The sequence below is a fragment of the Otolemur garnettii genome, unplaced genomic scaffold (genome assembly GCF_000181295.1).
Source record: "Otolemur garnettii isolate 467f Iridium unplaced genomic scaffold, OtoGar3 scaffold00023, whole genome shotgun sequence".
NCBI lineage: Eukaryota > Metazoa > Chordata > Mammalia > Primates > Galagidae > Otolemur > Otolemur garnettii.
Window position 1 is genome coordinate 17,385,995 of NW_003852418.1, and position 25,264 is coordinate 17,411,258.

Genomic DNA, 25,264 nt, shown 5'->3' on the forward strand with positions numbered 1-25,264 from the left:
CCCTCACAATCAACAGAGCCTCAACATACACACACTGAGCGGTAGATGGACAGATGTCAGGAACTGGGCAGGCTGGAACACAGGAGGTGGCCGCGTGAGCAAAGCCCAGGGCAGTCTGAGAGCTGCACCTTCCCAGCGGCTTTCTACTTCCCTGGGCATAAACTCCAGTGTCCTCACTGCGCCCCCAGAGCCCCACAGCCTCAGTCTCCCTGGGCCTCGTCTCCTCTTTCCCACTATGCCCTTCTCCTGGCCACACAGATTCTGTATCTGTTTTCTATGCTATGGACTAAACTGCACCATAAATTTAAATTTAGCAGCTTAAAACTCCTGCTAAATTTTAGCAGCTAAACACCCACTTAATTTTTTTTATTAGCTCCTGGTTCTGTAGGTCCGAAGCCCTGCACAGTGTGCTGGGTCCTCTGCTCAAGCTGACACCACGGTGTTGCCAGCTGTGTCCTCACTGGACCACTGGTTCTCTTCCATCGTTCCTACAATGGGCAGAATCCAGGACCACATGGTGCAGAACCATGCTCCCCATTTCTTGGTAGCTTCTGGTGGGGGGCAGCTTTCAGCACCTGGAGCAGCCACCTGCCTTCTTTGTTTAATTGCTCCCTCCATCCTCAACCCAGGCCCCCTCAAATTCTTCTGTTTCCAACCCCTCTGACTCTCCTTCTGCCACTAGTCATACAGAACACTCTGCTCTAATTGGAGCAGGCCACCAGGGGCAGCTTGGTATCCTAAAGTCCATTGACTTGGGCCTTTAACTATAACTGCAAACCTTTCATAGCAGCACCCAGACTCATGACTGAAAACAACCAGAGAATGAGAACAGAGGACCAGTTTCACAGTGCTGCCTTCCCCTGCTTCCTTCTTGTTCCTGAAACACCCCAATCATGGTCCTCTGTGAGTCCCCAAATGTGCTGTCCCCTCTGCCACAAAAGCACTGCCCATAAGTGGCCATGAGTCTCTCTCTCTTGCTCTGTCCAGGTCTCTGTGCAAACGTCCCTTCCTCAAGAAGCTTCCCTGACCTTCCAGCTCAGACATCTCCTGCCCCTTAGCCTGCTTCCTTTTTCTTCCCGGAACTTACGTGGTTTTACAGACTTACTTGGTCCCAACGCTGAGCCATAAGCCCTAGGAACAGGGATTTTATTTTGTTCATAGACCTGGCACAGGGTAGATGCTCAACATCTGTTTGTTGAACGAGAGAAGGAACATGGTTCTTAAATTGCTTGTTAGTCTCAAATAGTCACCCAGAGGTCCTCCTCTTGTTTATTTGTGAGCCCCAAGCTGTTGGAGTCAGACTGCCTGGCTTCGAGTGTTATAGGCCACCCTCTTGAGCCCTCAAAGCCTGTTTCCTCTTCTGCAAAATGGGAATACTACTAGTAATTACCTCCAAAGGTGTCTGCAAGTGCTAAATAATCCAGGTAAAGGACCTAGCGTTCAAATTAAAACCACAAGGTGACACTGTGTCACACCTACAGAAAGCAGGAGATGCTGGCGCTATCACGGGGCTGGCAAGGATGGCGTGGCCAGGACTCTAACCTGGGACTGTACCTTGGTTCAATCACTTTAGAGATTCGTTTGGCAAAATCTAGTGGGGGTGAAGAGATGTGTGTCCTGTGTCCCGCCAAAGAGACAAGCGCAGGAGTCCTCACCTCATGTTGGCAGCTGCACCTGCCAGCACGTACCATGTCCAATGCCTGCATTTCACAAGAAGATCTCACAACACTCACTCATGGATGCTACCGGCAATCGTACAGCTTCAACCAATTGACTGCTAGGCAGGAGAGCAAGCCCTTTACTCAAACAGCCTCATTTCATCTTTATACCCATTTTGCAGATGAGAAAATGAAGCTCCAGAGAAATATGAATCATTTGCTTCAGATCAAACAGCTGGGAAGTAGTAAAGTTCTGATCGGCAGCCAGGACCATGGAGAGGACAGTGGAGGCTGGGGGAAGAGGAGGCAGGAGGAAGGAAAATGGCCGGGGAGACAAAGTATCAGCACCCCAGATCTCAGAGATGCTGAGCACAGAGCTGCCACATGACCCAGCAATTCTACACCTAGGTATCTGCCTACAAGAATTAAAAACACACATCCACCCAAGCACTTGCACACAGGTGTTCCGAGCAGCATTATTTGTAACTGCCAAAAAGTGGATATGACTCAAGTGTCCATCAACTGAAGAACAGGTAAGCAAATACAGCACGTCCACCCAGAGGAATATGATTGGTCAGAAAGAGGAGTGAAGCACAGCACAGGCTTTCAAGCATATGCAGTGTTTTCAAGGGTCACATGGATGACCTTGAAAACACTGGGTGAAGAGAAGCCAGTGGGGAAAAGGCCACGTATGATATGAGTCCATTTACACCAAACATCCAGAACAAGACAATCCCTAAGGACAGAAAGTATCTTACTGGTTGCCAGGGGCTGAGGGAAGGGACCTGTGAGACAAGGTGGCTAATAAATACAGAGTTTCTTGCAGGGGGTGGGGGGAGAAGAGGAGGAGCCAAAAACAGTCTAAAATTAGATTGGGATGATGGTTGCATGACTCTGGGAATATACTAAAAACCATTGAATTGCATACTTTAAAACAAGGAATTTTATGGTGTGTGAATTATGTCTCAATAAAGTTGTTTTCAAAATGTTGTCTAAGATCCCTGATTCGCTGAGTGTTTGGGGGGGGTGAAAAATAAATTTGATAAATACAGACTAAACAGGTTCAGCAAGATCTTTCCTGCAGGTCTTCTCCAAGACCTTAATTTGTCGATATGACACTCCTAGGAAGGTTTGTTATAATATATAATGTTTACTAAATAGTCACAATATTCTAGGCATACATTAGCCACTTTGCATGTATTAACTACTTTACTCCTCACACCAGCACTCTGAGGCAGACACCATTATTACCCCCATTTCACAGGTGAAGAAACTGAGGCCCAGAGAGGTTGAGAATCCTGCTAACAAGTGACAAAGCCAAGATCCGAACCTAACAAGCCTTGCTCTGGGATTTGAGTGAGACTGCTTATCTTGATATAGTATAAAGCATTTCCAAAACACGTTTGACCATGGCTTACCTTAATAAAAAAAGAAAATCCCCAAACATTTTCCTTCTCTCCATCCTCAAGGCCAGCACTCTGGTCCAGGGGCATCTCTCACCTGGACATCCGCAACACTTTTCCTGAGTCTCCCTGCCTCTACCCCCTCCTGCAATCCAGTCTCTTTTCTTAACATCATTCCCTTGCTTCAGATTCTCCCAATGGCCTCCCAAACTCTTAAACCAGGGTTTCTCAACCTCAACACTGTTAACATTTGGGATTGACCATTTCTATGCCCTGCAGGACAGCAGCAGCAGCCCTGGCCTCTTCGCACTAGCTCCCAGTAGCAACTTCCCCCAAGTGGTGACAACCAAAACGGTCTCCTGATAGTGCCAAATGTCCCCTGGGAGCAAGGTCAGCCCATTAGAATCACTGCCTTAGTATAGAGTCCCAACTCCTCACAGGGCTGACAGCCCCCTGCCGGGCTCCTGGCCACACCTGCTGCTTTCGCTCCCACCTTGAAACTCCCCAGTGAATCTCGCTCCTTCCTCTGCCGACAGAGCTAACCCCCAGGCCGTCCTCTGTGTTCAGGTTTGAGAGAGACTCCCCAGTCACTTGCTTTCCTGTCACATGAGTTTACCGTCGTGATTGAATTTACATTGTGTATCTGTTTTGTCCTTTACATAATTCGCCTTTCCCACCAAAACAGCAGCAACATGTGTGCAGGCATCAGCAATCTTGTGCTTCGTGGACTCTCCTTCTCTTCCTGGGAACCACGAAGCTGCTTACGGTGTTCTCGGATGAATCATGAATCTGCCAACATGTAAGTCAGGCAGTCCTTCTGAGGGGGAGAGATGGGATTTCCCAGGCAGAGATGGGACTCAGATGGAAAATGCCTTTGGGGTTTCCTCACCTTGGTTTTGACACTGAACTTTCGTAGTCCTTCTGGACCTTCACAAAACAGTTTCTTTCTATCAAAACCAGTTGCTAAGAAGCCTTAGAAAGAAGGGAAATAAATAATGAAAGGAGAAAAGGAGAGGAGGAGGAGGAAAACTGCCTTAGAATTTTAAGTCTCCTTAAATCAAAGCAAGTCTCTGTGTAGAGTTGACTGATTTTCAGAGAAAGCAGAGACGAGGTTTTGGAGCATGGCTGCACACAGTTGTGTTGTGGTGTCTCTAGGTCACAGCCTCAGCAAGTCCAACCACGGGGGAGGGTGGAGGAGAGCAATTAGCAGCCCAGTTAGGGTGTGAGGATAAAAGAAATAAAAAGCAGAGAGGATGAGTCAGGCTGGGCCTTGGCAAAAGCCACCCTGTATGCATCGAGCAGGAAGGGGACCAGTTGAGAAAACTCCCTGAAGATCCACAGGAGGCAACTTGCTCCTTCTAAAGCCCTCCTTGGGCCGGGTGTGGTATCTCATGCCTGTCATCCCAGCACTCTGGGAGGCTGGAGCAGGTGGACTGCTTGAGCTCAGGAGTTTGAGACCAGCCTGAGCAAGAGCAAGATGCTGTCTCTACTAAAAATAGAAAAAAAAAAAAATCCTAGCCAGGCATTGTGGCAGGCACCTGTAGTGCCAGCTACTTAGGAAGCTGAGGAAGGAGGATTGCTTAAGGCCAGCAGTTTGAGGTTGCTGTGAGCTATGATGTCATGGCACTCTATCCAGGGCGACAGAGTAAGGCCGTGTCTCAAAAAAATAAGTAAGCGGGCGACGCCTGTGGCTCAGTGAGTAAGGCGCCGGCCCCATATACCGAGGGTGGCAGGTTCAAACCCAGCCCTGGCTAAACTGCAACAACAACAAAAAATAGCCGGGTGTTGTGGCAGGTGCCTGTAGTCGCAGCTACTTGGGAGGTTGAGGCAAGAGAATCGCCTAAGTCCAGGAGTTGGAGGTTGCTGTGAGCTGTGTGATACCACGGCACTGTACTGAGGGCGATAAAATGAGACTCTGTCTCTACAAAATAATAATAATAATATAAAAATAAATAAATAAATAAGTAAAGCCCTCCTTGGGCTTCTTCCTCTGGGTCAGTCTTCTGTGAAGGGATTTGCAGGCCACAGGGATTCTGCTGAGCTTGACTTAGCCTCCTTTAGTCAATAAGAGGCTTAGGCTAGCTCTGAAGTTCTCAACTTAGAGGCCCCAGCCACAGACGTTCTAGAAGGTTATAATGGAAGTCCTAAATATTTCAAGCCACCCATAAAATATTTTTACTAAAAGAAAAAAAAATCAAACTGGAAACAGTTAAACCTCTAACCACTAATTTGCAGGAAATATCTGGAACATAAAAACGTGTTAAATGATACCACAGGGATCTAACCCCCAAATGAATAATTGCACAAAACTCCCTGGGACAAATGACTCAGTTTCTTCAACACACAAACTGCAAGGAAAGAAAAGTGGAGGAGACCCCCTAGAAGTAAGGAGACTTAAGAGACATATCAACCAACACCCATGGACCTTATTTGCACCTTGATGAAAACAAACTATAAAAATAATTTATGATCCACATCTTTGCTATTGTGAGGAACGCAGCAATGGACGTGGGAGTACAGATATCTTTTCAATAGATTGATTTCATTTCCTTTGAATATATATCCAACAAGGAGTTGCTGGATCATACGGAATGTGGATGTGGATGAAAAAAGCCTGGCCATGAGCTGACAGGCCCAGAAGCTGGTGTTGGGACCACCATAGTACGTGGTCTCCACCATGGTAGTACGAGGATCACACTCCCTCCTCAAGAACAAACAGACGTCCTGTCCTCCCTACTAAGAGGACCAACAGGTTTGCACATATTTTGGTGGTCCTATTAAATTAGATTTAACTTAATTTCTTCAAATTCTTTTACATCACACATCCCACTGGCTTAAAAAAGAAAGGCAAATTATTAAATAATTTAGCATACAAAATGACCTTGACTTTGAGGCAACACAGCAACTTAGATGAAAGAAATCTTCCCATTGGTGCTCTGTCACTTGCTTGTCTACGAAGCCCAGCAGCTTTATTTATACCTCTCAGAGCCTTGGCCTTCTCCCCTGTGAAATGGGAGAGGGTAAGTGAGCTTCCGTTCACAGAGCACTTGGTCCGGTGTTTGACGTCAGCAAACTGCAGTTGCTATTATCACCCCCAGCAGCAATATCAGAAGCACACAGGATGAAGTCTTATTCTATAAACAATTCACACTAATGTGGGCATGTGCAGAAATATATCTGGGATGGAACATGATGAATAGGTAACAGAGATGACCCCACGGGGAGTCATTCATTCATCCAACAAAGGGTTATGCCACATGGAACAGTGGGGTACAGGGTCAGTCCCATCCATGTTCTCCTTGGGCTTGCAGTGTAGGAAATATAGGTATGTCAAGACAGGAGGAAAGCAGGAGCTATAACTTGGGGGGCATGGTGGGTCCAGGGAGATGTTCAGAGGGTGACCTGAAGCCGGCAGAATTTGCAGGTTGGACTGGGTGGGGAGGGGAAGTGTTGGGAATGAAAAGGAACAGAGGATGCCAGGCAAGGTGGCTTACTCCTGTAATCCCAGCACTCTGGGAGGCTGCGTTGTGGATTGATTAAGCTCAGGAGTTCAACACCAGCCTGAACAAGAGCAAGATACCATCTCTACTAAAAATAGAAAAACTGGCTTGGTGCCTGTAGCTCAGTGAGTAAGGTGCCAGCCACATATACTGAAGCTGTCAGGTTTGAGCCTGGCCCGGGCCTATGAAATGGCAATGACAACTGCAACCAAAAAATATCTGGGCATTGGGTGGCGCCTGTGGCTCAAAGGAGTACGGCACCTCCAGTCCCATATACTGGAGGTGGTGAGTTCAGACCCGGCCCCAACCAAAAAAAAAAAAAAATAGCTGGGCATTGTGGCAGGCACCTGTAGTCTCAGCTACTTGGGAGGCTGAGGCAAGAGAATTGCTGACACCCAAGAGTTTGAGGTTGCTGTGAGCTGTGATGGCAAAGCACTCTACAGAGAGTAACAAAATGAGACTCTGTAAAGAAAAAAAAATAAAAATAAAAAAACTAGCTGGGTGTTGTGGTGGGCACTTGTAGTCCCAGCTACTTGGGAGGCTGAGGCAGGAGGATCACTTGAGCCCAGGAGTCTGAGGTTGCTGTGAGCTATGGCACCACTGCACTCTACCCAGGGCAACAGAGTGAGACTCTGTCTCAAAAAGGAACAAAGGATTTGAAGCTGCTAAGGGAAGGGCAAGTGCCAAGGAAGGAACAATTTGGGGATCCCAGAGGTGGCAGAGTAAAGAGCAGGACAGATAGCAGTGGAGCCAGGATGGCTGTGTCGGTAGTGGGGGGCTTCTCTTTCACTTTTACTTCACACACTTCCGAATTATGTAAATATTTTATGAGCAGCGTGTATCATTTTTATAATTGTTTGAAAACTAAACTAAAAGACCTTAACCGAAAAATTCTGGTAAATTCTCAAAAAGTGAAGAAAATAGAATGCATCTTTCTCTACTTCTTTTTCCTTAAGAATCTAGATTAGTTTAAAATTCACCGGCACTTGCTAAAGAACCGATACCGGAATTTTGCTCCTCAGTAGGTTCTCGGTCTCGGTGAGTCAAAGGCTGACTCTGCGGCCCACAGATCACTGGTAAGACGGGATTTATTTACAGAAAAGAATACAGAGGTGCCAGAGCTCCCGGCAGAGACAGAAAACTCTGAGTTAGGAGAGAAAAGTGCTCCCTTTCTCTCTCTGTCTGTCTCTAGGCTCTTTGTGGCGGGGTCTATCTATATAGTCCCATGGGGCCCTCAGTAGTTACATTTAGCGGGGCTAGGTAGTTACATTTAGTGTGTCTGGGACATCGTTTCTGGGACATGTCTGGAACAACATGTGTATTTGGGGCATGCCTGGCCCTTGGTAGTTACATTTAGTGGGTCTGGGACATAGTGTCTGGGACATGTCTGGAACAACATGTCTGGGTTGCAAATGAATGGCTACAGTCCCTTTTATTCCCAGGTCTAGGAAATGGGGACCCTCTTACCACCCTCCAGCCTGCTGGTTCTGCTGCTTGCTGCCACCGCACCAACATTGCCAAGGCGGAGGCAGCCGGTCCGTGGCCCCCTCCAGCTCCACAAGCTGGCTGGGATACCACTTGTCCTGTATCAGAACCACCTTAAATTTCACATGCCTGCTGTCCTCCCCACTCTTCATCTCCCACCTTTCCCTTTTTTTTTTTTTCCAGAGGCAGAGCCTCATTTTGTCGCCCTCAGTAGAGTGCTGTAGCATCACAGCTCACAGCAACCTCCAGCTCCTGGGCACAGGCGATTCTCTTGCCTCAGCCTCCCAAGTAGCTAGGACCACAGGTGCCCGCCACAACACCCAGCTATTTTTTTTGTTGTTGCAGTTTGGCCGGGGGGGGGCGGGTTTGAACGTGCCACCCTCAGTACATGGGGCCTACCCACTGAGCCACAGGTGCCAACCTCCCACCTTTCCCTTTTAACCCATGCTGCATTCCAACCTGCAGGGAGTTTTGGCCCTAAGACAGGTTTTGGGGCCTGGGGTTGAGCTTGGAGGAAAGATCCACGGGGAGGGGGGGTGGGGGGGAAGTTGGGGAAAGTTTAGCTGGCCCAAAGGTAGAAAGAACTAGGTAGCTGCACTCCCTGCCAGTTGGCATCGCCAATTTCATTTGCAATCTGTTGCGAGGGGGTAGAAGGTTTCTCTGGTTCCTTCTCACAGCCTGAGGCTGGGACCTTTGACTTGGATGTGGAGTTGGTACAGCAGCTGCTGGGGCTGGGCCGCCAGTTATCTGAGAGGTGGGGGGATGCCCGCCCAGGGAAGGCAGGGCGCAGATGGGAGGGAGGTGCTTTTGTCAACACCCAGGGAACTCCAGCCTACCCCAGCCAGGCCCTTTCAAGTGCACCCTGAGGTTTCTGCCTGCAGGCTAGGTTTATCACTGGTCTGTTCCCTTCACCTTTCTGGTCCCCTCTTCAGCCCCGACTCAGCTCAGGGCTTCAGTCTGTCAGAGATAGGAGGCTACTGACATCTGTTTGAGTCTAATGTTGGGCAATCTCCTCAGGAGACAAGAAAAATGGACAAAAATGTTTCTAGTCCTGAGAGAGAAGCACCTCCCAGCAGACAAGCCTTGCTGATGTCACTGACTCCCCTCTCTCTTCATCAGCCTTTGGTTTGCTCGTTCCCACATGCTATAACACTGCCATCTAAAAGAGGAGAAAACTGAGGCTACCACCAATGAAGCCCCCACAAAATGATGACACACTCTGAGCCAGTCCTCCAGAGGTGTCTCATATCCTAATGGTGAAATGTATGAACCTGGAGTCAAGGTTTACCTCTCAGCTCTGTTACTTACCAGATGTGCAATCTTGCACAAATTGCTCAATCTTTCTGAGCCTCTGGTTCCTCATCTATAAGATGGGGACAATAATTTTCACCTCTTAGGGTTATATTGATCTGTTTTAAGTGTACCTCTCACCCAGTCAACTGAATTTTTTAAGTGTTCACCTGATTGTGCTCCCTGAAATGAAGGACTCTGCCTGCCTTGTGCACAGTGCGTCCTGAGTAACTAGTGTGAGGTACGTGGTGAGGAAGTATTTGTGATACTGGTAATGGTGCTTGGTACTGGAGAACCACCACTAACACAGGCAACCACCAGTCTCAACAGAGAAGGTCCATTGTTCATGATGAAAAACTAGTTTTAGTTTGAAAACAATCAGATAACCAGGAACTGAAAGAACCAACTTTTCTGGGGTGACTCTGGGGCGAAGCCCTCAGCACCCCATCCATGCAAGCTCAGAGCCACCTTGCTCCAGGCTCTCATCCCCAGAGTTAGGACTCCTTTCCTAGGGCTTCGACATTCCTACCTTCTGGTCTGGAAGGCTTGGAGCAAGTGAGAGAAGGGCATGGGTCCCCCAGTCTGCACAGGGCGAGTGTGGGAAAATGGTAGCATGGCCAGATAAAACTCAGGATGCACAGTTCAGTTTGCATTTCAAATAAACCACAGAATAACTGGATTCAAGCCATATTCCCGCGTAGCGGGGACTACAGGCATGAACCACTGTACCCAGCTATGAAATAACGTTTTAGTGACATATATTCCAAATAAAAAAACACAAGAGGTTATCTTTTTTTAAAAAAGTTTTTGTTATTTACCTGAAATTCAAATTTAGTTGGCTGTCCTGTGTTTCAAGTTACTAAATCTTCCCTACAAAGTGGGAGCGCTGGGGTTGTAACTCAGGCCTGCCTGTGTGCACCTTTCTCGGGTTCTCGGGATCACATCAGGAACTTCCTGGGGATCTCGAGGGAATTAGGAGAGGCTGAGTGAAAAGGGCCTGGTAGAGGACCACGATACGTAAACATTAATAAAGGGAGGAATTTTCCTTCATCGGGGCGAACCCAATGCCTAGACCTGCATGTGACATAGTTGATGTCCACAATTACTGGCCGCGGTGAAACCCTGGGCTGGGCGCGGGTCGCTCACCAGTAATCCCAGCAGCCCGGGAGGCGAGGCAGGCGGATCGCTCCGGCCCAGGAGTTCCAGGCTGCAGTGGGCTGTGACCCGGGGACAATGAGACGGAAAGAGAAAGGGAAAGGGAAAAGAGAAAAAAAAGAATAAGAAGGAAGGGAGGGAGGGAGGGAGGAGAAAGGAAGAAAAGAGAAGAAGAAAGGAAAAGAAGGAATGGAAAGGGAAAGGAGAAACATCGCTGGAGCGCAAGAGGGCCCACCCCCTCAAAATATTAAAATCATCTCAATGAAATCTGGGTCCAACATCCCAAGCAGGCTATAAAAATTGTCTCTCAGCTGAGCGCGGTAGAGCCCTGCTCCACGCAGCTCCGGAAAGTGCCCCCTCTGTACCCGGCCTCCCAGGTGGGACCGCACCTGAGAGGCTCTGCGCGTGCGCACCCTGCTGGGGGCGTGTCCGCGAGGCCTCGTGGCGGGGGGAGGGTGCAGCGTGCGCAGGCGTCACCGGCTCCAAAAGCGCGGGAAAGGCGCGCGCAGCGCCACTTGGGAAGCCGCGGTAAAACGCACGGAGCGGCGTGTGGGCTTTTTGCTGCCATCCGCCATCATGGCCTTCGCACCTATGGGGCCTGAGGCCTCGTTTTTCGAGGTTTTGGACCGGCACAGGACTTCCCTGCTGGCCGACCTGAGGAGTGCTGGTGGGGAACCCGCCACCCGGGAGACCCGCCTGGCTTCTAGGTACAAAGCTCCTGCCTGGCTGAGGCTTCAGCCGGTGGCTGGGGGCAGCTGCTCCGCTGGGGATGTGGGCGCCACCTCCCGCCGCAGCCTCCCCGGTGCTGAGGTGGAGCAGGGGCCCAGTGGCGGCCAGCCCAGAGCCCAGAAAGGACTCCCTCAGTTCTCTACCCCCAACTGCCCCCTCTGTGGTTATATAGGCACCTCCATGTAGCCTAGCTCCTTTCTAGAATGTTCCGGGCACTTACTATGTCTTCTAGAATGTTCCTTCTAGAACGTTCCAGGAGCTTCCCCATGTCTTCTAGAATCTTCTGGAATGTTCCTGGAGCATCCCTGCTTTGAAGGTTTCCTAAGATACTTACAGCTCAGGGAGTTTGGGGCATAGCTTGGCTTTACATTTTAATTTTTTTCCACATAAAATTTTTAAAAGCTTCAGGACTTTGTAGAGGGAGGACAGTGGGCGCAGGATGTTGTGGGCCCTCCATCAGCTGAGCGCCACAACACGTTTTAAGACATTTAGAATAATTCCACGTTTTTCTTGACTTGGGCGAATGAATCTACTTTAAATGACTTATTTGCAGTTACAGGGAGTCACCAGCTCCTCAGGTCAGGACGCGGTTCCTTTTCTGGCCACTTTCCCTTAAGCTGTTTGGTTGTTTTGCTCCTTGAGCTGCTTTTCTGGTCATCCGCAACGGTTTTTCAGCCCAAACGAATTTCTTTTATTTTTAAGCCCAACCCACAGGCAGACTAATTTTTGCCAAAGGGTCTAAGATTGAGAGAGAACTTGGGGGTGGGGGGTCGGAGGAAGGCGACAGCGGGGAGTCCCTTGTCGCAGATGCAGCTCACCCTGGGGTGGGGGCGCCCCCGTCGGGGTCTGTTTTTATCCTCAGTGTTAGAAAACGGCAAATGTTTTAAAGTCCATTTCTGATAGCATTAATTTTTCAGTAAACGCTCTGCAGTCCCTGTGGGAAGGATGGCCCTCCACGTTTTGCCCATTTTCCAGATTCATGTTGATTTCTCTTCTTGGACGACGCAAGTGGTGCTCACAGCAGAGCAGCAGGTTTTGAAGCTGATGGGTTGTGACACTGAAAGTCAGCTGACAGAAAACTGGGCTCAGCCTTAGCGTTTTGCCCATAGAGGGGTGTAGTGGTTGCCAAGTCAACTGGTGCGGAAGTTATGATTTATTCTTTTCATGGTAGTGATTAAACTTGTTCCTTTGTGTAGCCCTAAAATTCGAAAGGGCTGGTTTTAAAGCACAAGATTAACTAGGATAATGTACGCGGAGATGATGTGTGTCTTCTGAAGTATTTTTTTCATTCCATTTTTGGGAAAGAAATTCAAAGCCAATATTGCATCATTTTTAATTGAAACATTTATAAGTAGTATTTCAAGCCAACAGTTTGTATTTATGTACACCCAAACTAGGTTAATATGAAGAGGAGACAAAAATATATCCGTAAATCAGATAATCCAGTCCAGGAGTGGGAAACCTGCGGCCTTAAGGCCACACATAGCCTTCTAGGTCCTTAGTGAGGCCTTTAAATTTGTTCTGTAAAATTTGGGTTTAGTTAAAAAGGCTGCACTTAGGGGCCTAGAAGGCCATGGGTTCCGCACCCCAATCTAGACATCAGCGTAAAGGGAGATCTTAATTCAGTGGTAATTGAGATACAAAATTACAAGCATCTCAGGGTAAGAGAGAGGAAAAAGAAAAGATCGCAAGTAAACAAAATTTCTTTGTAAGTAACCACTGTAAACAGTTGTTTTATTGCAGTACTGATGGCAAGATTCAATGGTAGCGATCATTATTGATATGGATTATCTAGTCTTAAAAAACAACCAATGGAAAAAACCTCAACCAATGGAACAGAAAGTGATTTTAGTATCAACTGAGAAAATCTGACATAAAGTTATAATTAATTATTAAGATTGAATCATGATGTGTTTATTGTTTTAGTTCTGAGGTTCTTGCATCTATAGAAAATATTATCCAAGACATAATCACAAGCTTGGCAAGAAATGAAGCCCCTGCATTCACGATAGACAACAGATCAAGCTGGGAAAATATAAAGTGGGCATTTTGCATTTTTATTTTTAAATACATTATATATGTATGTCATTATTCGAATTTATAGTTGGATCTCATTCTTTTTATTGACTTTACCCTGCCAGATGTAGGAAGTTTACGAAATATGTACATACTCTACAGAATATGTAAACAAGAAGTAGGTGTGAAAAATAAAGCAAATGAAAAACAATGCTAGCAACAACAACAACAAACTAGGGCACTAACAGAGGTTACAATTCAAAATGTATGTGATAAAGTCTTATAATCTTGCTTAAAATAGACACTAAGCTTCGATCTGAGCTTTCTAGTTCTCAGAGGGGGAGATAGGATGGGTTCACTTCTCACCTATACTACAAAAGCAAACCACTTGCTCAGAGGAAGCATAATCAGTCCTGATACTTCAGATGCAAATAAAAGTATCCTGAAGGTAAAGCATGTATAAGAGGCTTTTTTTCCCCGGCATATTTTCTACCCCTGCTAAGTCATTTGTTGGAGAGGGGTAAAATCAGCAAATAACAGTATCAAAGTTCTTAAACCTAGTTATCTATGTATGGATACATTAGGCTATAAAATCTTCTCTACTAAATAATGAAAAACTTTGGAAGAATGGTTCTCATAGAATAAAGGGAATTTTGAGGCTCTTCACTCACTATTTTATGATCAATATAATTAATATAAACCATATGCTTTGAATCATATTTCACATCATTTTGAAAGATGGATTTCATCTAGCTTTGAAGCAGCGGACACCTGGTATCTTTGCCTGGTGACTTCTGCCCCCTTTAGGGGAGGCTGGGCAGTTCAATTTAACAACCTAGTATAAATTGTTATTTTGTGTAATGTAACTATCCAGGCAAATAAAAAATAAAATATTTTATATTAAATTGAGTAAAATTATTAAATGAGTAAAATAAGTATATTATTAAAATGAGTAAAAAGCTCAAATTGTGAAATATTTGAAAACAGTTTACCTACACTAAAATGTCTTCCCAGGAAAGAAATACACGTATACATAAACACACACACACACACACACACACTCTCTCTCACACACACATACTTTCTCTCTCTCACACATACGCCCTAATCAAAGATATTTAACTGATTTATTTTAAATGCTTTATCTTGGTGCCTCTCTATGTTACAAACCTAATCACCTAGTTACCACCTGGAATCAGGTGCTTACAATCCAGCTGATCTTAAAGCTTTAATGCTCAGAGCCAGGAGAAATGTGGGATTTAAATGATGTGCAGAAGAGAACATTAAGTGTATGTTGTTTGGTCTTCAGATGTTAAGTCTTTTTCACTTTATTCTCTTGCTTTAAACAAAATGACAGGTTTGACGATTCTGTGGGACTGCAGATGGTACCTCATTGTATCACAAGAAAAGTCAAAAGTGATTCACCAAAATCAATTCAAAAGTTTGGTAAATTAGTCTTCCTTAGCTTTTAGTAGTAAACAATAAATATATTTTGTTACCGTCTAGATTTTATTTGCTCCTAGTTAAATAATTTTACTTGTTCTTCAGTAGATCACACGTGAATTTGAAATAAATTTCTAGAATTTTTCATGTCAATAACCACGGAAGTAGATTATCATTTCAAAATAAATATATTTTTCAAGGAATATAGTTCAGTGAAAAATTATGCTCTCAGTTCTGCTGTCCATAGAGCAACTAACTTTGTCTAATTCTTTAAGCAATTATTCTGTTCTTAATCCTTCTATTTTGGAAAGATAATTTTTTAAATGTTATGGAAAGTAACTGAAAATAAGTTAAAATCCTTAATAGCAGTGTCCTTTAGTAGGAGAAATGATGAGTAATTTATTTTTGCATCTCATTTTCCAGCTCTAATTCTTAAAATATTGTCCATGATTTATAAATTAGTACAGAGCAACACTTATGCAACCAAGAGGTAAATATATTGTTCTAGTAAATTACTCTTTAAAATGTAATACGAGATTAATTGGATTAACTTTTTTATATGCTTTGAAAAGTTATGTAAGACTAAACTACGGGTAATAAATTACTTTCTTTATATGTTGTGTTTTTATTCAGTTAAAGCTTTCTTCAAATAGCATTCCAATACTTGTCATATTTAAAGAGAATATAGTTAATTAAGAGTATATCTTTTAAATTTTCATAGAGACATATATTACACTGACAGCCAACTGTTTGGTAACCAGACTATTGTGGACAATATTATCAGTGACATTTCTTGTATGTTAAAAGTGCCAAGGAGAAGTCTGCATATAGTAAGTAGCACTTAATATAAAATATTGTATTGTAAAACAAAATGTATAAATTATATAAATATAAGCTTTGCCTTTTGATATTATTTGATACTATTTTTTCTCACTATAAATTTAAATTATCTGTTCTCAATATATCCTTTTGGATGAATGGATCAAAACAGATGGATTACTAAATACTTTTAAGTCCTAAATACCTTTATATATTTTCTTCTTCATCTCTTAAATTACAAATAATTTAGCAGATGAACACAAAGAGTGACAGGGTAAAAGACATTAGTGAAACGATTTCAGGTATGTCTATTATTTTTTCTAGATATCCACATCAAAAGGTTTAATTGCTGGCAATTTAAGATATATTGAGGAAGACGGCACCAAAGTGAATTGTACTGGTGGTGCAACAGTAAGCATCATTAATGTTTTTACACTTTAATTCCCTCTCAATTCCTTTGATTTTGAAATTTATTTATTTATTTATTTAGACAGAGTCTCACTATGTTGCCCTTGGTAGAGGGCCATGGCATAACAGCTCACAGCAACCTCGAACTCTTGGGCTTAAGTGATTCTCTTGCCTCAGCCTCCCAGGTGACTGGGACTACAGGTGCCTACCACAATGCCCAGGTTTTGTTGTTATAGCTGTCGTTGTTCAGCAGGCCTGGGCTGGGTTTGAACCCGCCAGCCTCGGTCTATGTGGCAGGTACTCTAATCACTGAGCTACGAGTGCCAAACCTGAGGTATATTTATTTCTTGCATTGTTGTAGTTCAGAGCTTAAGATTTTAAATAAAACTGAAAGATGACTAGGTGTATGCTTTACAGCTATAGGTCCCAACCCCTGGGCCACCAACAGATACCAGTCTGTGGCCTGTTAGAAACTTGGCCACACAGCAGGATGAAGAGCTGCTTGTCACCTGCATCTCTGTCTGAGCTCTGCCTCCTGGCAGATGAGTGGGGGTGTTAGATTCTCATAGAAGTGCAAACCCAACCGTAAACTGTCCTTGCAAAGAATCTAGGTCACACACCTTTAGAGAATGTAATGCGTGATAATTGGAGGTGGAGATGTGATTCGCTTAAATCATCCTGAAACCTCCCCACCCTACTACCCTGATCTGTGGAAAAATTGTCTTCCATGAAACCAGCTCCTGGTGCCAAAAATGTTGGGGATAACTGCTTTATGGGGTGTACATTACATAGTTGCAAAATATAATTGTCAAATGTCTTATTGAAATAAACATACAGCCAGGCATGATCGCTCACTCCTGTAATCCTAGCACTTTGGGAGGTTGAAGCAGGAGGATCCCTTGAACTCAGGAGCTTGAGACCAGCCTTATCAAGAGAGAGATCCCATCTTTACTAGAAATAGAAAAACTAGCTGGGCATGGTGGTACATGGCTATAGTCCTGGCTACTTGGGAGGCTGAGACAAGAGGATCACTTGAGCCTAAAAGTTTGAAGTTGCTATGAACTACGATGCCACGGGCACTCTACCCAGTGAGACTCTGTCTCAAAGAAAAACGAAAGAAACATATACATTTCTTTTAAAAATGTACTGTTATTTTAAGGTAGAATGTGGCTTGACCATTTTTAGCATGGTTATTTAGTAATCTTCCTGATGTTTTGTGGTTCTGAAAGTAATTAATACTAAACTATTTGGTGGGCTTTGGTACTAGGGCCCACAGTCCTAAACTAGTTCTCCTGCTGGGAAAATTCTGTGGATCAGGTGCCTGTTTTCTCCCTGAGGGGCACATCTGTTTACTACTACTGTCTTACTGAGGAATAAGTTTCTAATGACTGATAGAGTTGAAGAAAAATGAAAACATTGTGATAAATTGTAAAATGTGATTGTGCTTGCTTTTTATTTAAAATTAAAACTTTTCTTAATTAGGCTGTTGCTGTGCCATCTAATATTCAAGGAATTCGGAGTATCCTTTAAATGGGAAAACTATTTAAACTTTTGGAATATGCGTTTATTCATTCTCATAAACCAAGCCTTCATAATGTGACGAACAAGTTAGACCCTATAGCAATCAAGATGAACACACCATAGTCCCCTCTTTGGGAGTCTTTTAGGAGCTCATTATATAGTGAGAGACAAATATCAGAATATATGAATGGATATGTTTATATATTTGAAGGTAAAAATGAAAATATTATATCTGTAACTGCTTTGAATTGATCTATGTGGCACGGTAATTTAGTTAGTGATTAAATTGAAATACTCTTGCCTCTAATTCATCAGCCTTAACTTCAAAGATTTAATTACAGATGCAAAATTTCTATTAATTGTAGAAAAAGATGCAACATTTCAGCGGCTCCTAGATGACAACTTTTGCAAAAAAATGTCTCCATGCATCATGGTTACGGTATATTATCCACCTTTACTAAAATTCCAAAGCTAGCATATACCAACATGGTGATTCATTGTCTTTACAATATTCTGTTTTCAATATAATGCATCATTTGGGGTCATAGATCAGGAATTTCCAAGGTGTTTAAACATCCTCAACTCTGGCTATTACTTCAAGTTCATATTTCTAAAACTTCATGCAAAATCTTTCTTCTATGAAGAGCTGAGTTCCTGTCACTTGTCCAGGAGTTATCAATGGTCATATCTCAGCAGAGGCATTTTGACTCACTCCTTACACCCACAGTCAACAAGGCCTTTTGAATTGGCCTTGGGAATGTCCTTCATTTCAGTCCTTTCCCTTTAACAATTCTGCTTTCACCCTTACACGAAGACAACCCCCTGATAGCCTCTGGACAAGCTGGGGCTCCAGTTATCTCTCACTCGACCTAATTGATAAGCTCCATACTAGTCCTCCTTAATTCCCTTCTTGCCAATTTAAACACTTTTGTTAGTGCCTGATATTTCTACACTAAACTTCCCAGATGCCTCCTTGCAACTGACCAGGCCCTCCAAGATTCTGTCCAGCTGCCTAAACCTGCCTCCTCGCCTGGGCAGCTCTTTTCACTGCTTCCACAAACATCCCTCACAAACACCCAGAAGAGGGGGCTGGGGATTGAGGACCAGACTCAGAAGGAACCATGTTCGCTTTGGTACGGTTTGGCTCCTCTACGACATTCATGTGTTATCATTTCCCAGAGGAAAACATTAAAATACATCACTGTTCACCAAGTGCTCATGATGAGCTGGGAACCCTGCTAAGCACCTTACATAATACGAGGTCACATTTACTGCTATTTATCATATACTAACTTGTAAAGACACAGGCAAATGAGGTAGGTATTACATCACCAGTATTTTAATAACGGTACCGGGATGTAGGTAAATAATTCACCACAATCCTACAGCTGATCAAAACCAGGCCAGTGATTCAGATGGCTGACCCCATGTTGCTATAATGCCATATCTTTATGTAGCAGACATACTTATCCTGCTTTTATAGATAAATCCACAACTGAAAAAGACCAAGAAACTTGCCCAACGTCATATCACCAATGACGGGCAGAGGGGGATTCAAACTCAGAGCTATCAGATCCAGAGCCCATTCTTAATCCATGTGTGTGCTCTGCCTTCTGCCTCTGCTCTGTGTGTCACTTGGTTTGCTGCTTCCTTAACATCGTTGTAACACTTTAAATTGCTTTCCTACATAATTATTGTTTTAATGCTACCATTTAAACTTTATTAAACCCTAAATTTAAGCCAGGTAGTCTTCTAAGTGCTTTATGATTATAAAATAACTTAATTCCAATAATAACCTTATAGGGGTTTACAGAGCCCCAAACCACAAAGTGGTTTCCTTGCTCATTTAAGTTCCTGATGCTAAGGAGCGGCAGAGCTGAGATACCTGCCCAGGCTACCTGGCCTTGCAGCTGGTACATATCACCACTGTACACCATGTTCCTGTGGCTAGATATTCTGGTTATTTATATTAGTTTTTGCCATTTTAAGTGATATTGCAGTGAGCATGTGTAAGTCTGTAGGATTTTTATTATTTCTGTTTTTAAGTATTTCCTTAGTCTTATTTTCTAGGACTGGGATAATCCCCATCCTTCAACTTGTTATATGTATATATTATACATTTTTTTCACAATTAACACCAGTCTTTCACAACTTGAAATTTAAGATAGGGGGACATATCCTTTAATATCCTTATTTTTATATAAGGATATATATTTTTTAATAAAATAAGGATATAGTTGTATTCATTTCATTCTGCTGAAATTGGAATGCCTAATTTTCATCTTGCTTTTAGGGAAAGGGAGTTCCTGATCTGAACACGAGACTTCTGGTCAAGAAGCTGTGGGATACGTTCCGCACACCAGTGTTCACACTCGTAGATGCCGATCCATACGGTGCTTAGCGCTGGGCTGTTCACTATGGTAGTCACAGCTGGGTCACGTTTGCAGTTGTGTTGCAACTCTCAGAACACTTTCATAAAACATTTTAAAAGAAAAGGATTCTATTAAATTAGAGCTATAATCATTTGAGGCAATTTATAGTGGGGTTTTTTTGCCATATTAAACTAAGAACCATACATTTTTCATCAGTAATGTCCACAAAATTAAAACTGCAGATATTAGATAAAATTTGAGAGTACAGATTATTTAACTTATACAGCAAGACTAATTTCATATTTAACTTTCTTTTAACAGGCATAGAAATAATGTGCATCTATAAGTATGGATCTATGGTAAATATAGAAGAGTGGTTTTCCTTTTTTCACTGTTTAAATATTTTGTATTAATTAGGATTGATACCTGCATTTACTTATCACCCTCAAGTAGACTGAGAGTTCCTATTTTAGGATCAATATGTGTTTCAGGGGCTGTGATTCCAGGCTCCAGCATGACCACTGCAACCACAGATGACAGTGGGATCAGCTAGGAGCAAGATATCCTACACTTTCCTGACCTATCAAAGTAACAACACTGATTGCTAAATATACTCCAAATATTTTTTTACTTAAATATTATATACAGGGTGGACACAAAGTTCATGTGCAATCTACTGTATTAAACTGTTTTAAATTGCACATGAACTTTATACCCACTCTGTATATAGCAATTTTTTTTTTCTTTTTTTGAGACAGAGTCTCACTATGTTTCCCTGGGTAGAGTGCTGTGACATCACAGCTCACAGCAACCTCAAACTCTTGGGCTTAAGTGATTCTCTTGCCTCAGCCTCCCAAGTAGCTGGGACTACAGGCACCTGCCACAATGCCTGGCTATTTTTTGTCATTGTTGTTTGGTGGGCCTGGGCTGGATTCGAACCCACCACCTTAGGTGTATGTGGCTGGTGCCCGAGCTGCTGAGCTGCAGGCGCTGAGCCACACCATGTATAGTCTTTAATTCTGCCTTTGCGAATCCCTTTTCTCCCACCATAGGGAGAAATGAAAACACCAAATTTCACCACTCTGAGTCTGCAATTACCATATATCAGTGGTTCTCAAAGTGGGGCAGCAGGATTAGCATCATCTGGAGACTTAGAAATGCAAATCTCATTCCCCATCCAGACCTACAGAACCAGAATCCCTGGGGGCCCTCCTAGTGTTTCTGATGCATGGTAAAGTTCATAGCAGATAAAAAGGACTGGTGGGAGGGAGGGGGCTCACTTAGTTCCCACCTGTCTCCTACAACATAGGAGTATATGGCACATTTCCTGGGTGAAGGACTCAACTACAGCTCAGACTTTGGACTTTACCTTAACAAACACAAATAATGTAACATAATCATAAGTACCTGCATGTTAGCTCAAAATTAAAAAGACAGTGGAGAAAGGTGTAAGATGAAATCACAATAATTAATGCAAGGTGGTTTTGGTTTATAAAATATTTTTTATTTTTTTGAGATGAGTCTCACTCTATTACCCCAGGTAGAGTGCTATGACATTATCATAGCTCACAGCAGCTTCAAACTCTTGGGTTCAAGTGATCATCTTGCCTCCTCTTCCTGAGTAACTAGGACTACAGGCCCTTTGGCTAGTTTTTTCTACTTTTAGTAGAGTTGGGGTCTCACTCTTATTCAGGCTGGTTTTGAAGTCCTGAGCTCAAGCAATCCACCCACTTCAGCCTCTCAGAGTGCTAGGGTTATAGGTGTGAGCTACCATTTCTGTCCTGCTTTATAGAAAATTAATACAGAAATACAGAGAAATTTTAACACCTTCACTGAAAACCAGCTTCCAGTTTAGTGTAACTCCCAGTGATTTTCTTACTTCTGTGGACTCTGGACATTTGAAGCCAGTTTTATTTTTTTTCTTTGTTTTAAGACATGGTCTCCATTTGTCAACTGGGCTAGAGTGCAGTGGTTTCATCATAATTCACAGCAACCTCAAACTCCTAAGTCAAAGGATCCCCTTGCCTTAGCCTCCCAAGTAGCTGGGATGACAGGCACATGCCCAGCTAATTTTTTAATGCTTTGTGGAGATGGAAGTCTCACTCTTGCTCAGGCTGGTCTTGAACTCCTGGCCTCAAGCAGTCCTCTCACCTCAGCCTCCCAAACTACTGAGATTACAGGCATGAACAACCATACCTAGCCCTGTCCTTCTTAAAACGTAAAATAATTGGCTGCAAAAACAAGTATGCTAGTTTTCTGCAATTTAGCCTCACCTAACATACTTTTGTTCTTTATTTTAGTCTATGTCTTTTGAAGCTCATAATCTCACAGTTCCAGCTATTAGATGGCTTGGTCTCCTCCCTTCTGATCTGAAAAGGTTAGACAGTATAACAGAACGAGGGTATTTAAAATTACTCATTGTGTCATATGTGACAGTTAGCCTAAAGTCACTATAAGAGAAAGCTCTTAATGTCTTTTAATTTTACTGTCCACTGTGACTCAGGATTATGTAATTATGAATTAACTTCATTAACATTCCTATTTCAACTTCTAAAATACTTAACACATGAATTTGGTTATCTGCACTTTCAGCTGGCTAAAAAATGTTTGTGTTTTTTGGTTAAAATATTTTATAAATTTTTATACTTAAAAATACAAAACATTGAATCTAATTACATCATAACATTGACATCATTTGCTGTGTGAATCAATTTTATCATTTTAAATTTTAACTTCAAAAGAAAAATATTTTAAGATTATTAAAGTTTAGGAACCTCAAATTTGACAAATCTATTGTATTGGTTCATTATAGAAAAAAAAATATCATGAAGTAACAAGATAAAAATCACCTCCAGATGTTTTACTTTTGTAGATTATTATCTGTGCATAACCGTAACTTCTTTTCAAAAATGCCATCATACTCTATTACTTTGTTATCTGTTTTTTATTACACAATACAATGTAATCACTTTTCCATGTCAATAAATATTTCTTCTTTCAATGTCTCCTATTACTGAGTTATGATTCTGGATATGCCAGTGTTTATTCAGCCAATCCCTCATGCCCAGACATTTAGGTGGTTTCCAAATCTCTTGCTCTGATAGATGCTGCTTTATGGGCCCTCTTGTAAATAAATCTTTACCACATCTTTAATTAGGTCCTTAGGCTGAATTCCCAGAAGAATTGGTGGGTCAACAAGTATATGTATTTTAAAGACTTTGATTGCCCTCTGGATAAGTTATTTTGCTCTCCCTGGAGAGTAAGAGGCATTAACACTTTTAAAAATCTGTGCTAATGTGATATTTTAAAGTGTTTTCTTATTGTTTTAATTAGCCAGTAAGAATGAACTTCACCAGGTTTACTGGATTTTTTAAGCAGTGAGCAATTCTTGACAACAGGTGTTTGTTTCCTAAATATAATATGTGAACAGGTTGGGGGGTGATCAGCTCCTTACAAAATGAGAGTCAAGAGGAAACATCTCATTTTTGTCTTTTGAATATTTATACTCCAGTGAATCAAAGTTTTGTTCAATTTAGTGTATATATAATGGTCAAAATCCCTTGGCCATGATCTATTTGTTTGAAGACCATTTTATTAATAAACACAAATTCAGAACAAATGTTCTGATAATTATTAAGGTGGAGGGCTTGGAGAAACTCTTAACTATACCTCATAAATTCTATCAGTGCTCTCAAAAGCCAGTAGGAAAAGCAGTATAGCTGCTACACAGCCTGGCTTCAAGGGGAATCCTCTAGGCCTTCCTTTCAATCAAATTGTCACCCCCATTCAGAAGCTGCCCCTGGCAAATTCAATAGTCATTAAAAAGACTATTTGAAACTGCAACTCTTCTGGGAAATCTAGGGTTTAACTTTATAAAGTAGACCACACCATAAATCCCCAGCTTCTCATGTTCTCTTTTTAAAACACATATCACAGTAAAGTTATCCACTACTTGGTGTCCACATCACATGTTGTCAGTGCTGACTGCCCTTTGTTCAGTAACTGATGTCTGCTTTCCTGTCATCATCACATCATGAGTGTGACATCAAGAACACAAAAACTTACAACAGAATTTAATGTACTGTGGAAACACAAACTTCCACAACAAAACTGAAAACTTTCTGGTCTAGAACATGACAGTTTCTCAAATCCTGGATTTAAGAGGTAGATCTATACTAATTTTCCTATCTGTTATTTCTGAGTTTCTTGAAATAGTAAAATAAATACAAGCAACATACATGTGATATTCTTGTTATAGAAACACTTTGGTTTTTACTAATTTTTCTGCTCTATTTTTTACAGGTTAAATATACCTAAAGATAGTTTGATCCCACTGACAAAACGGGACCAAATGAAACTTGACAGTATCCTACAGAGACCTTATGTTACCTGCCAACCATTTTGGAGAAAAGAAGTATGTTTCTTTTTAAAATTCAAGCATAGTATATGTGTCTTTCACTTCAGTAGTGACTATTCATATAGTACTTTGAAAATAACCTTCTTAAAAGTTTATTTAACCAAAAACAAACATTAATGTTGTTTGGCAGTAAATAGTTGTTGAAATGAATCTTGTATATGCTAATAGATGACATCAGCTGAATGGAGCTGGTCTATTTATATTTTTTTCTTAGTTATATACCTATTGTTGATGGCTGTATCACAGTTTGGGGAATTAAAAAAAGAAGAAATTATTACAAAGATCTCAGACCATTCCTAATTATTGAAAGCATCCATACTAGGTATTCTCAAGCCTGATATTCTTAGCTGTGGCACCTCTAGAATATTCTGGCTGACTTTAAAGGCTATTTATTGCCCACAGTTTTAGAGAATAAAACAAGTGTAGATTTACTAGTTTGTTGGAATGAAAGAACTGCAATGAAGAACTTTGATATGATTATATTTTACTTTTATTGACAGATGGAAATAATGGCAGATTCTAAAATGAAGGCAGAAATTCAAGCTTTGACCTTCCTATCATCAGATTATCTTTCCAGAGTATACTTACCTAACAAATTAAGATTTGGAGGATGGATATAAAAATATTATAAATCAGTTTGTGATTGCTGGAGGCTTTTCATTAGTTTTAATTGGTAAATACTGTTTTGTTTTGTTTTTTGAGACAGAGCCTCAAGCTATCCCCCTAGGTAGAGTGCCACGACATCATAGCTCACAGCAACCTTCAACTCCTGGGTTCAAGTGAGTCTCCTGCCTCAGCCTCCCAAGTAGCTGGGACCACAGGTGCCCGCTACAGCACCCGGCTATTTTTTGGTTGCAGCCATCATTGTTGTTTTGGCGGCCCGGGCTGGATTTGAACCTGCCACCTTAGGTGTATGTGGCTGGCGCGTTAGCCACTTCAGCCACAGGCACTGAGCCAATTGGTAAATACTGTTGTGGAAAGAATATATATTCTAAACTCTGTAAAGGTAAAATAAAATAATTTTCCATTAATTAGATTTTTTGAAAAC

General features: G+C 42.4%; 1 protein-coding gene across 2 annotated transcripts; it reads left to right on the top strand.

Annotated features, from left to right (window-relative positions):
* The first annotated feature begins 11,067 nt into the window (after nt 1-11,067).
* Nucleotides 11,068-24,836, top strand: SPO11 (SPO11, initiator of meiotic double stranded breaks). 2 transcript variants are annotated; one of them, XM_003787722.1, is made up of 13 exons: nt 11,068-11,198; nt 13,147-13,260; nt 14,594-14,682; nt 15,103-15,169; nt 15,401-15,509; nt 15,823-15,909; nt 17,389-17,425; nt 17,757-17,866; nt 19,721-19,820; nt 20,121-20,158; nt 22,100-22,176; nt 24,102-24,213; nt 24,717-24,836. In XM_003787722.1, the coding sequence occupies exons 1-13, from the start codon at nt 11,068-11,070 to the stop codon at nt 24,834-24,836; spliced, it is 1,191 nt and encodes a 396-aa protein (XP_003787770.1). The 2 variants fall into 2 exon arrangements, with proteins under 2 accessions (XP_003787770.1, XP_003787769.1); XM_003787721.1 differs by lacking the exon at nt 13,147-13,260.
* The last annotated feature ends 428 nt before the right edge of the window (nt 24,837-25,264 follow it).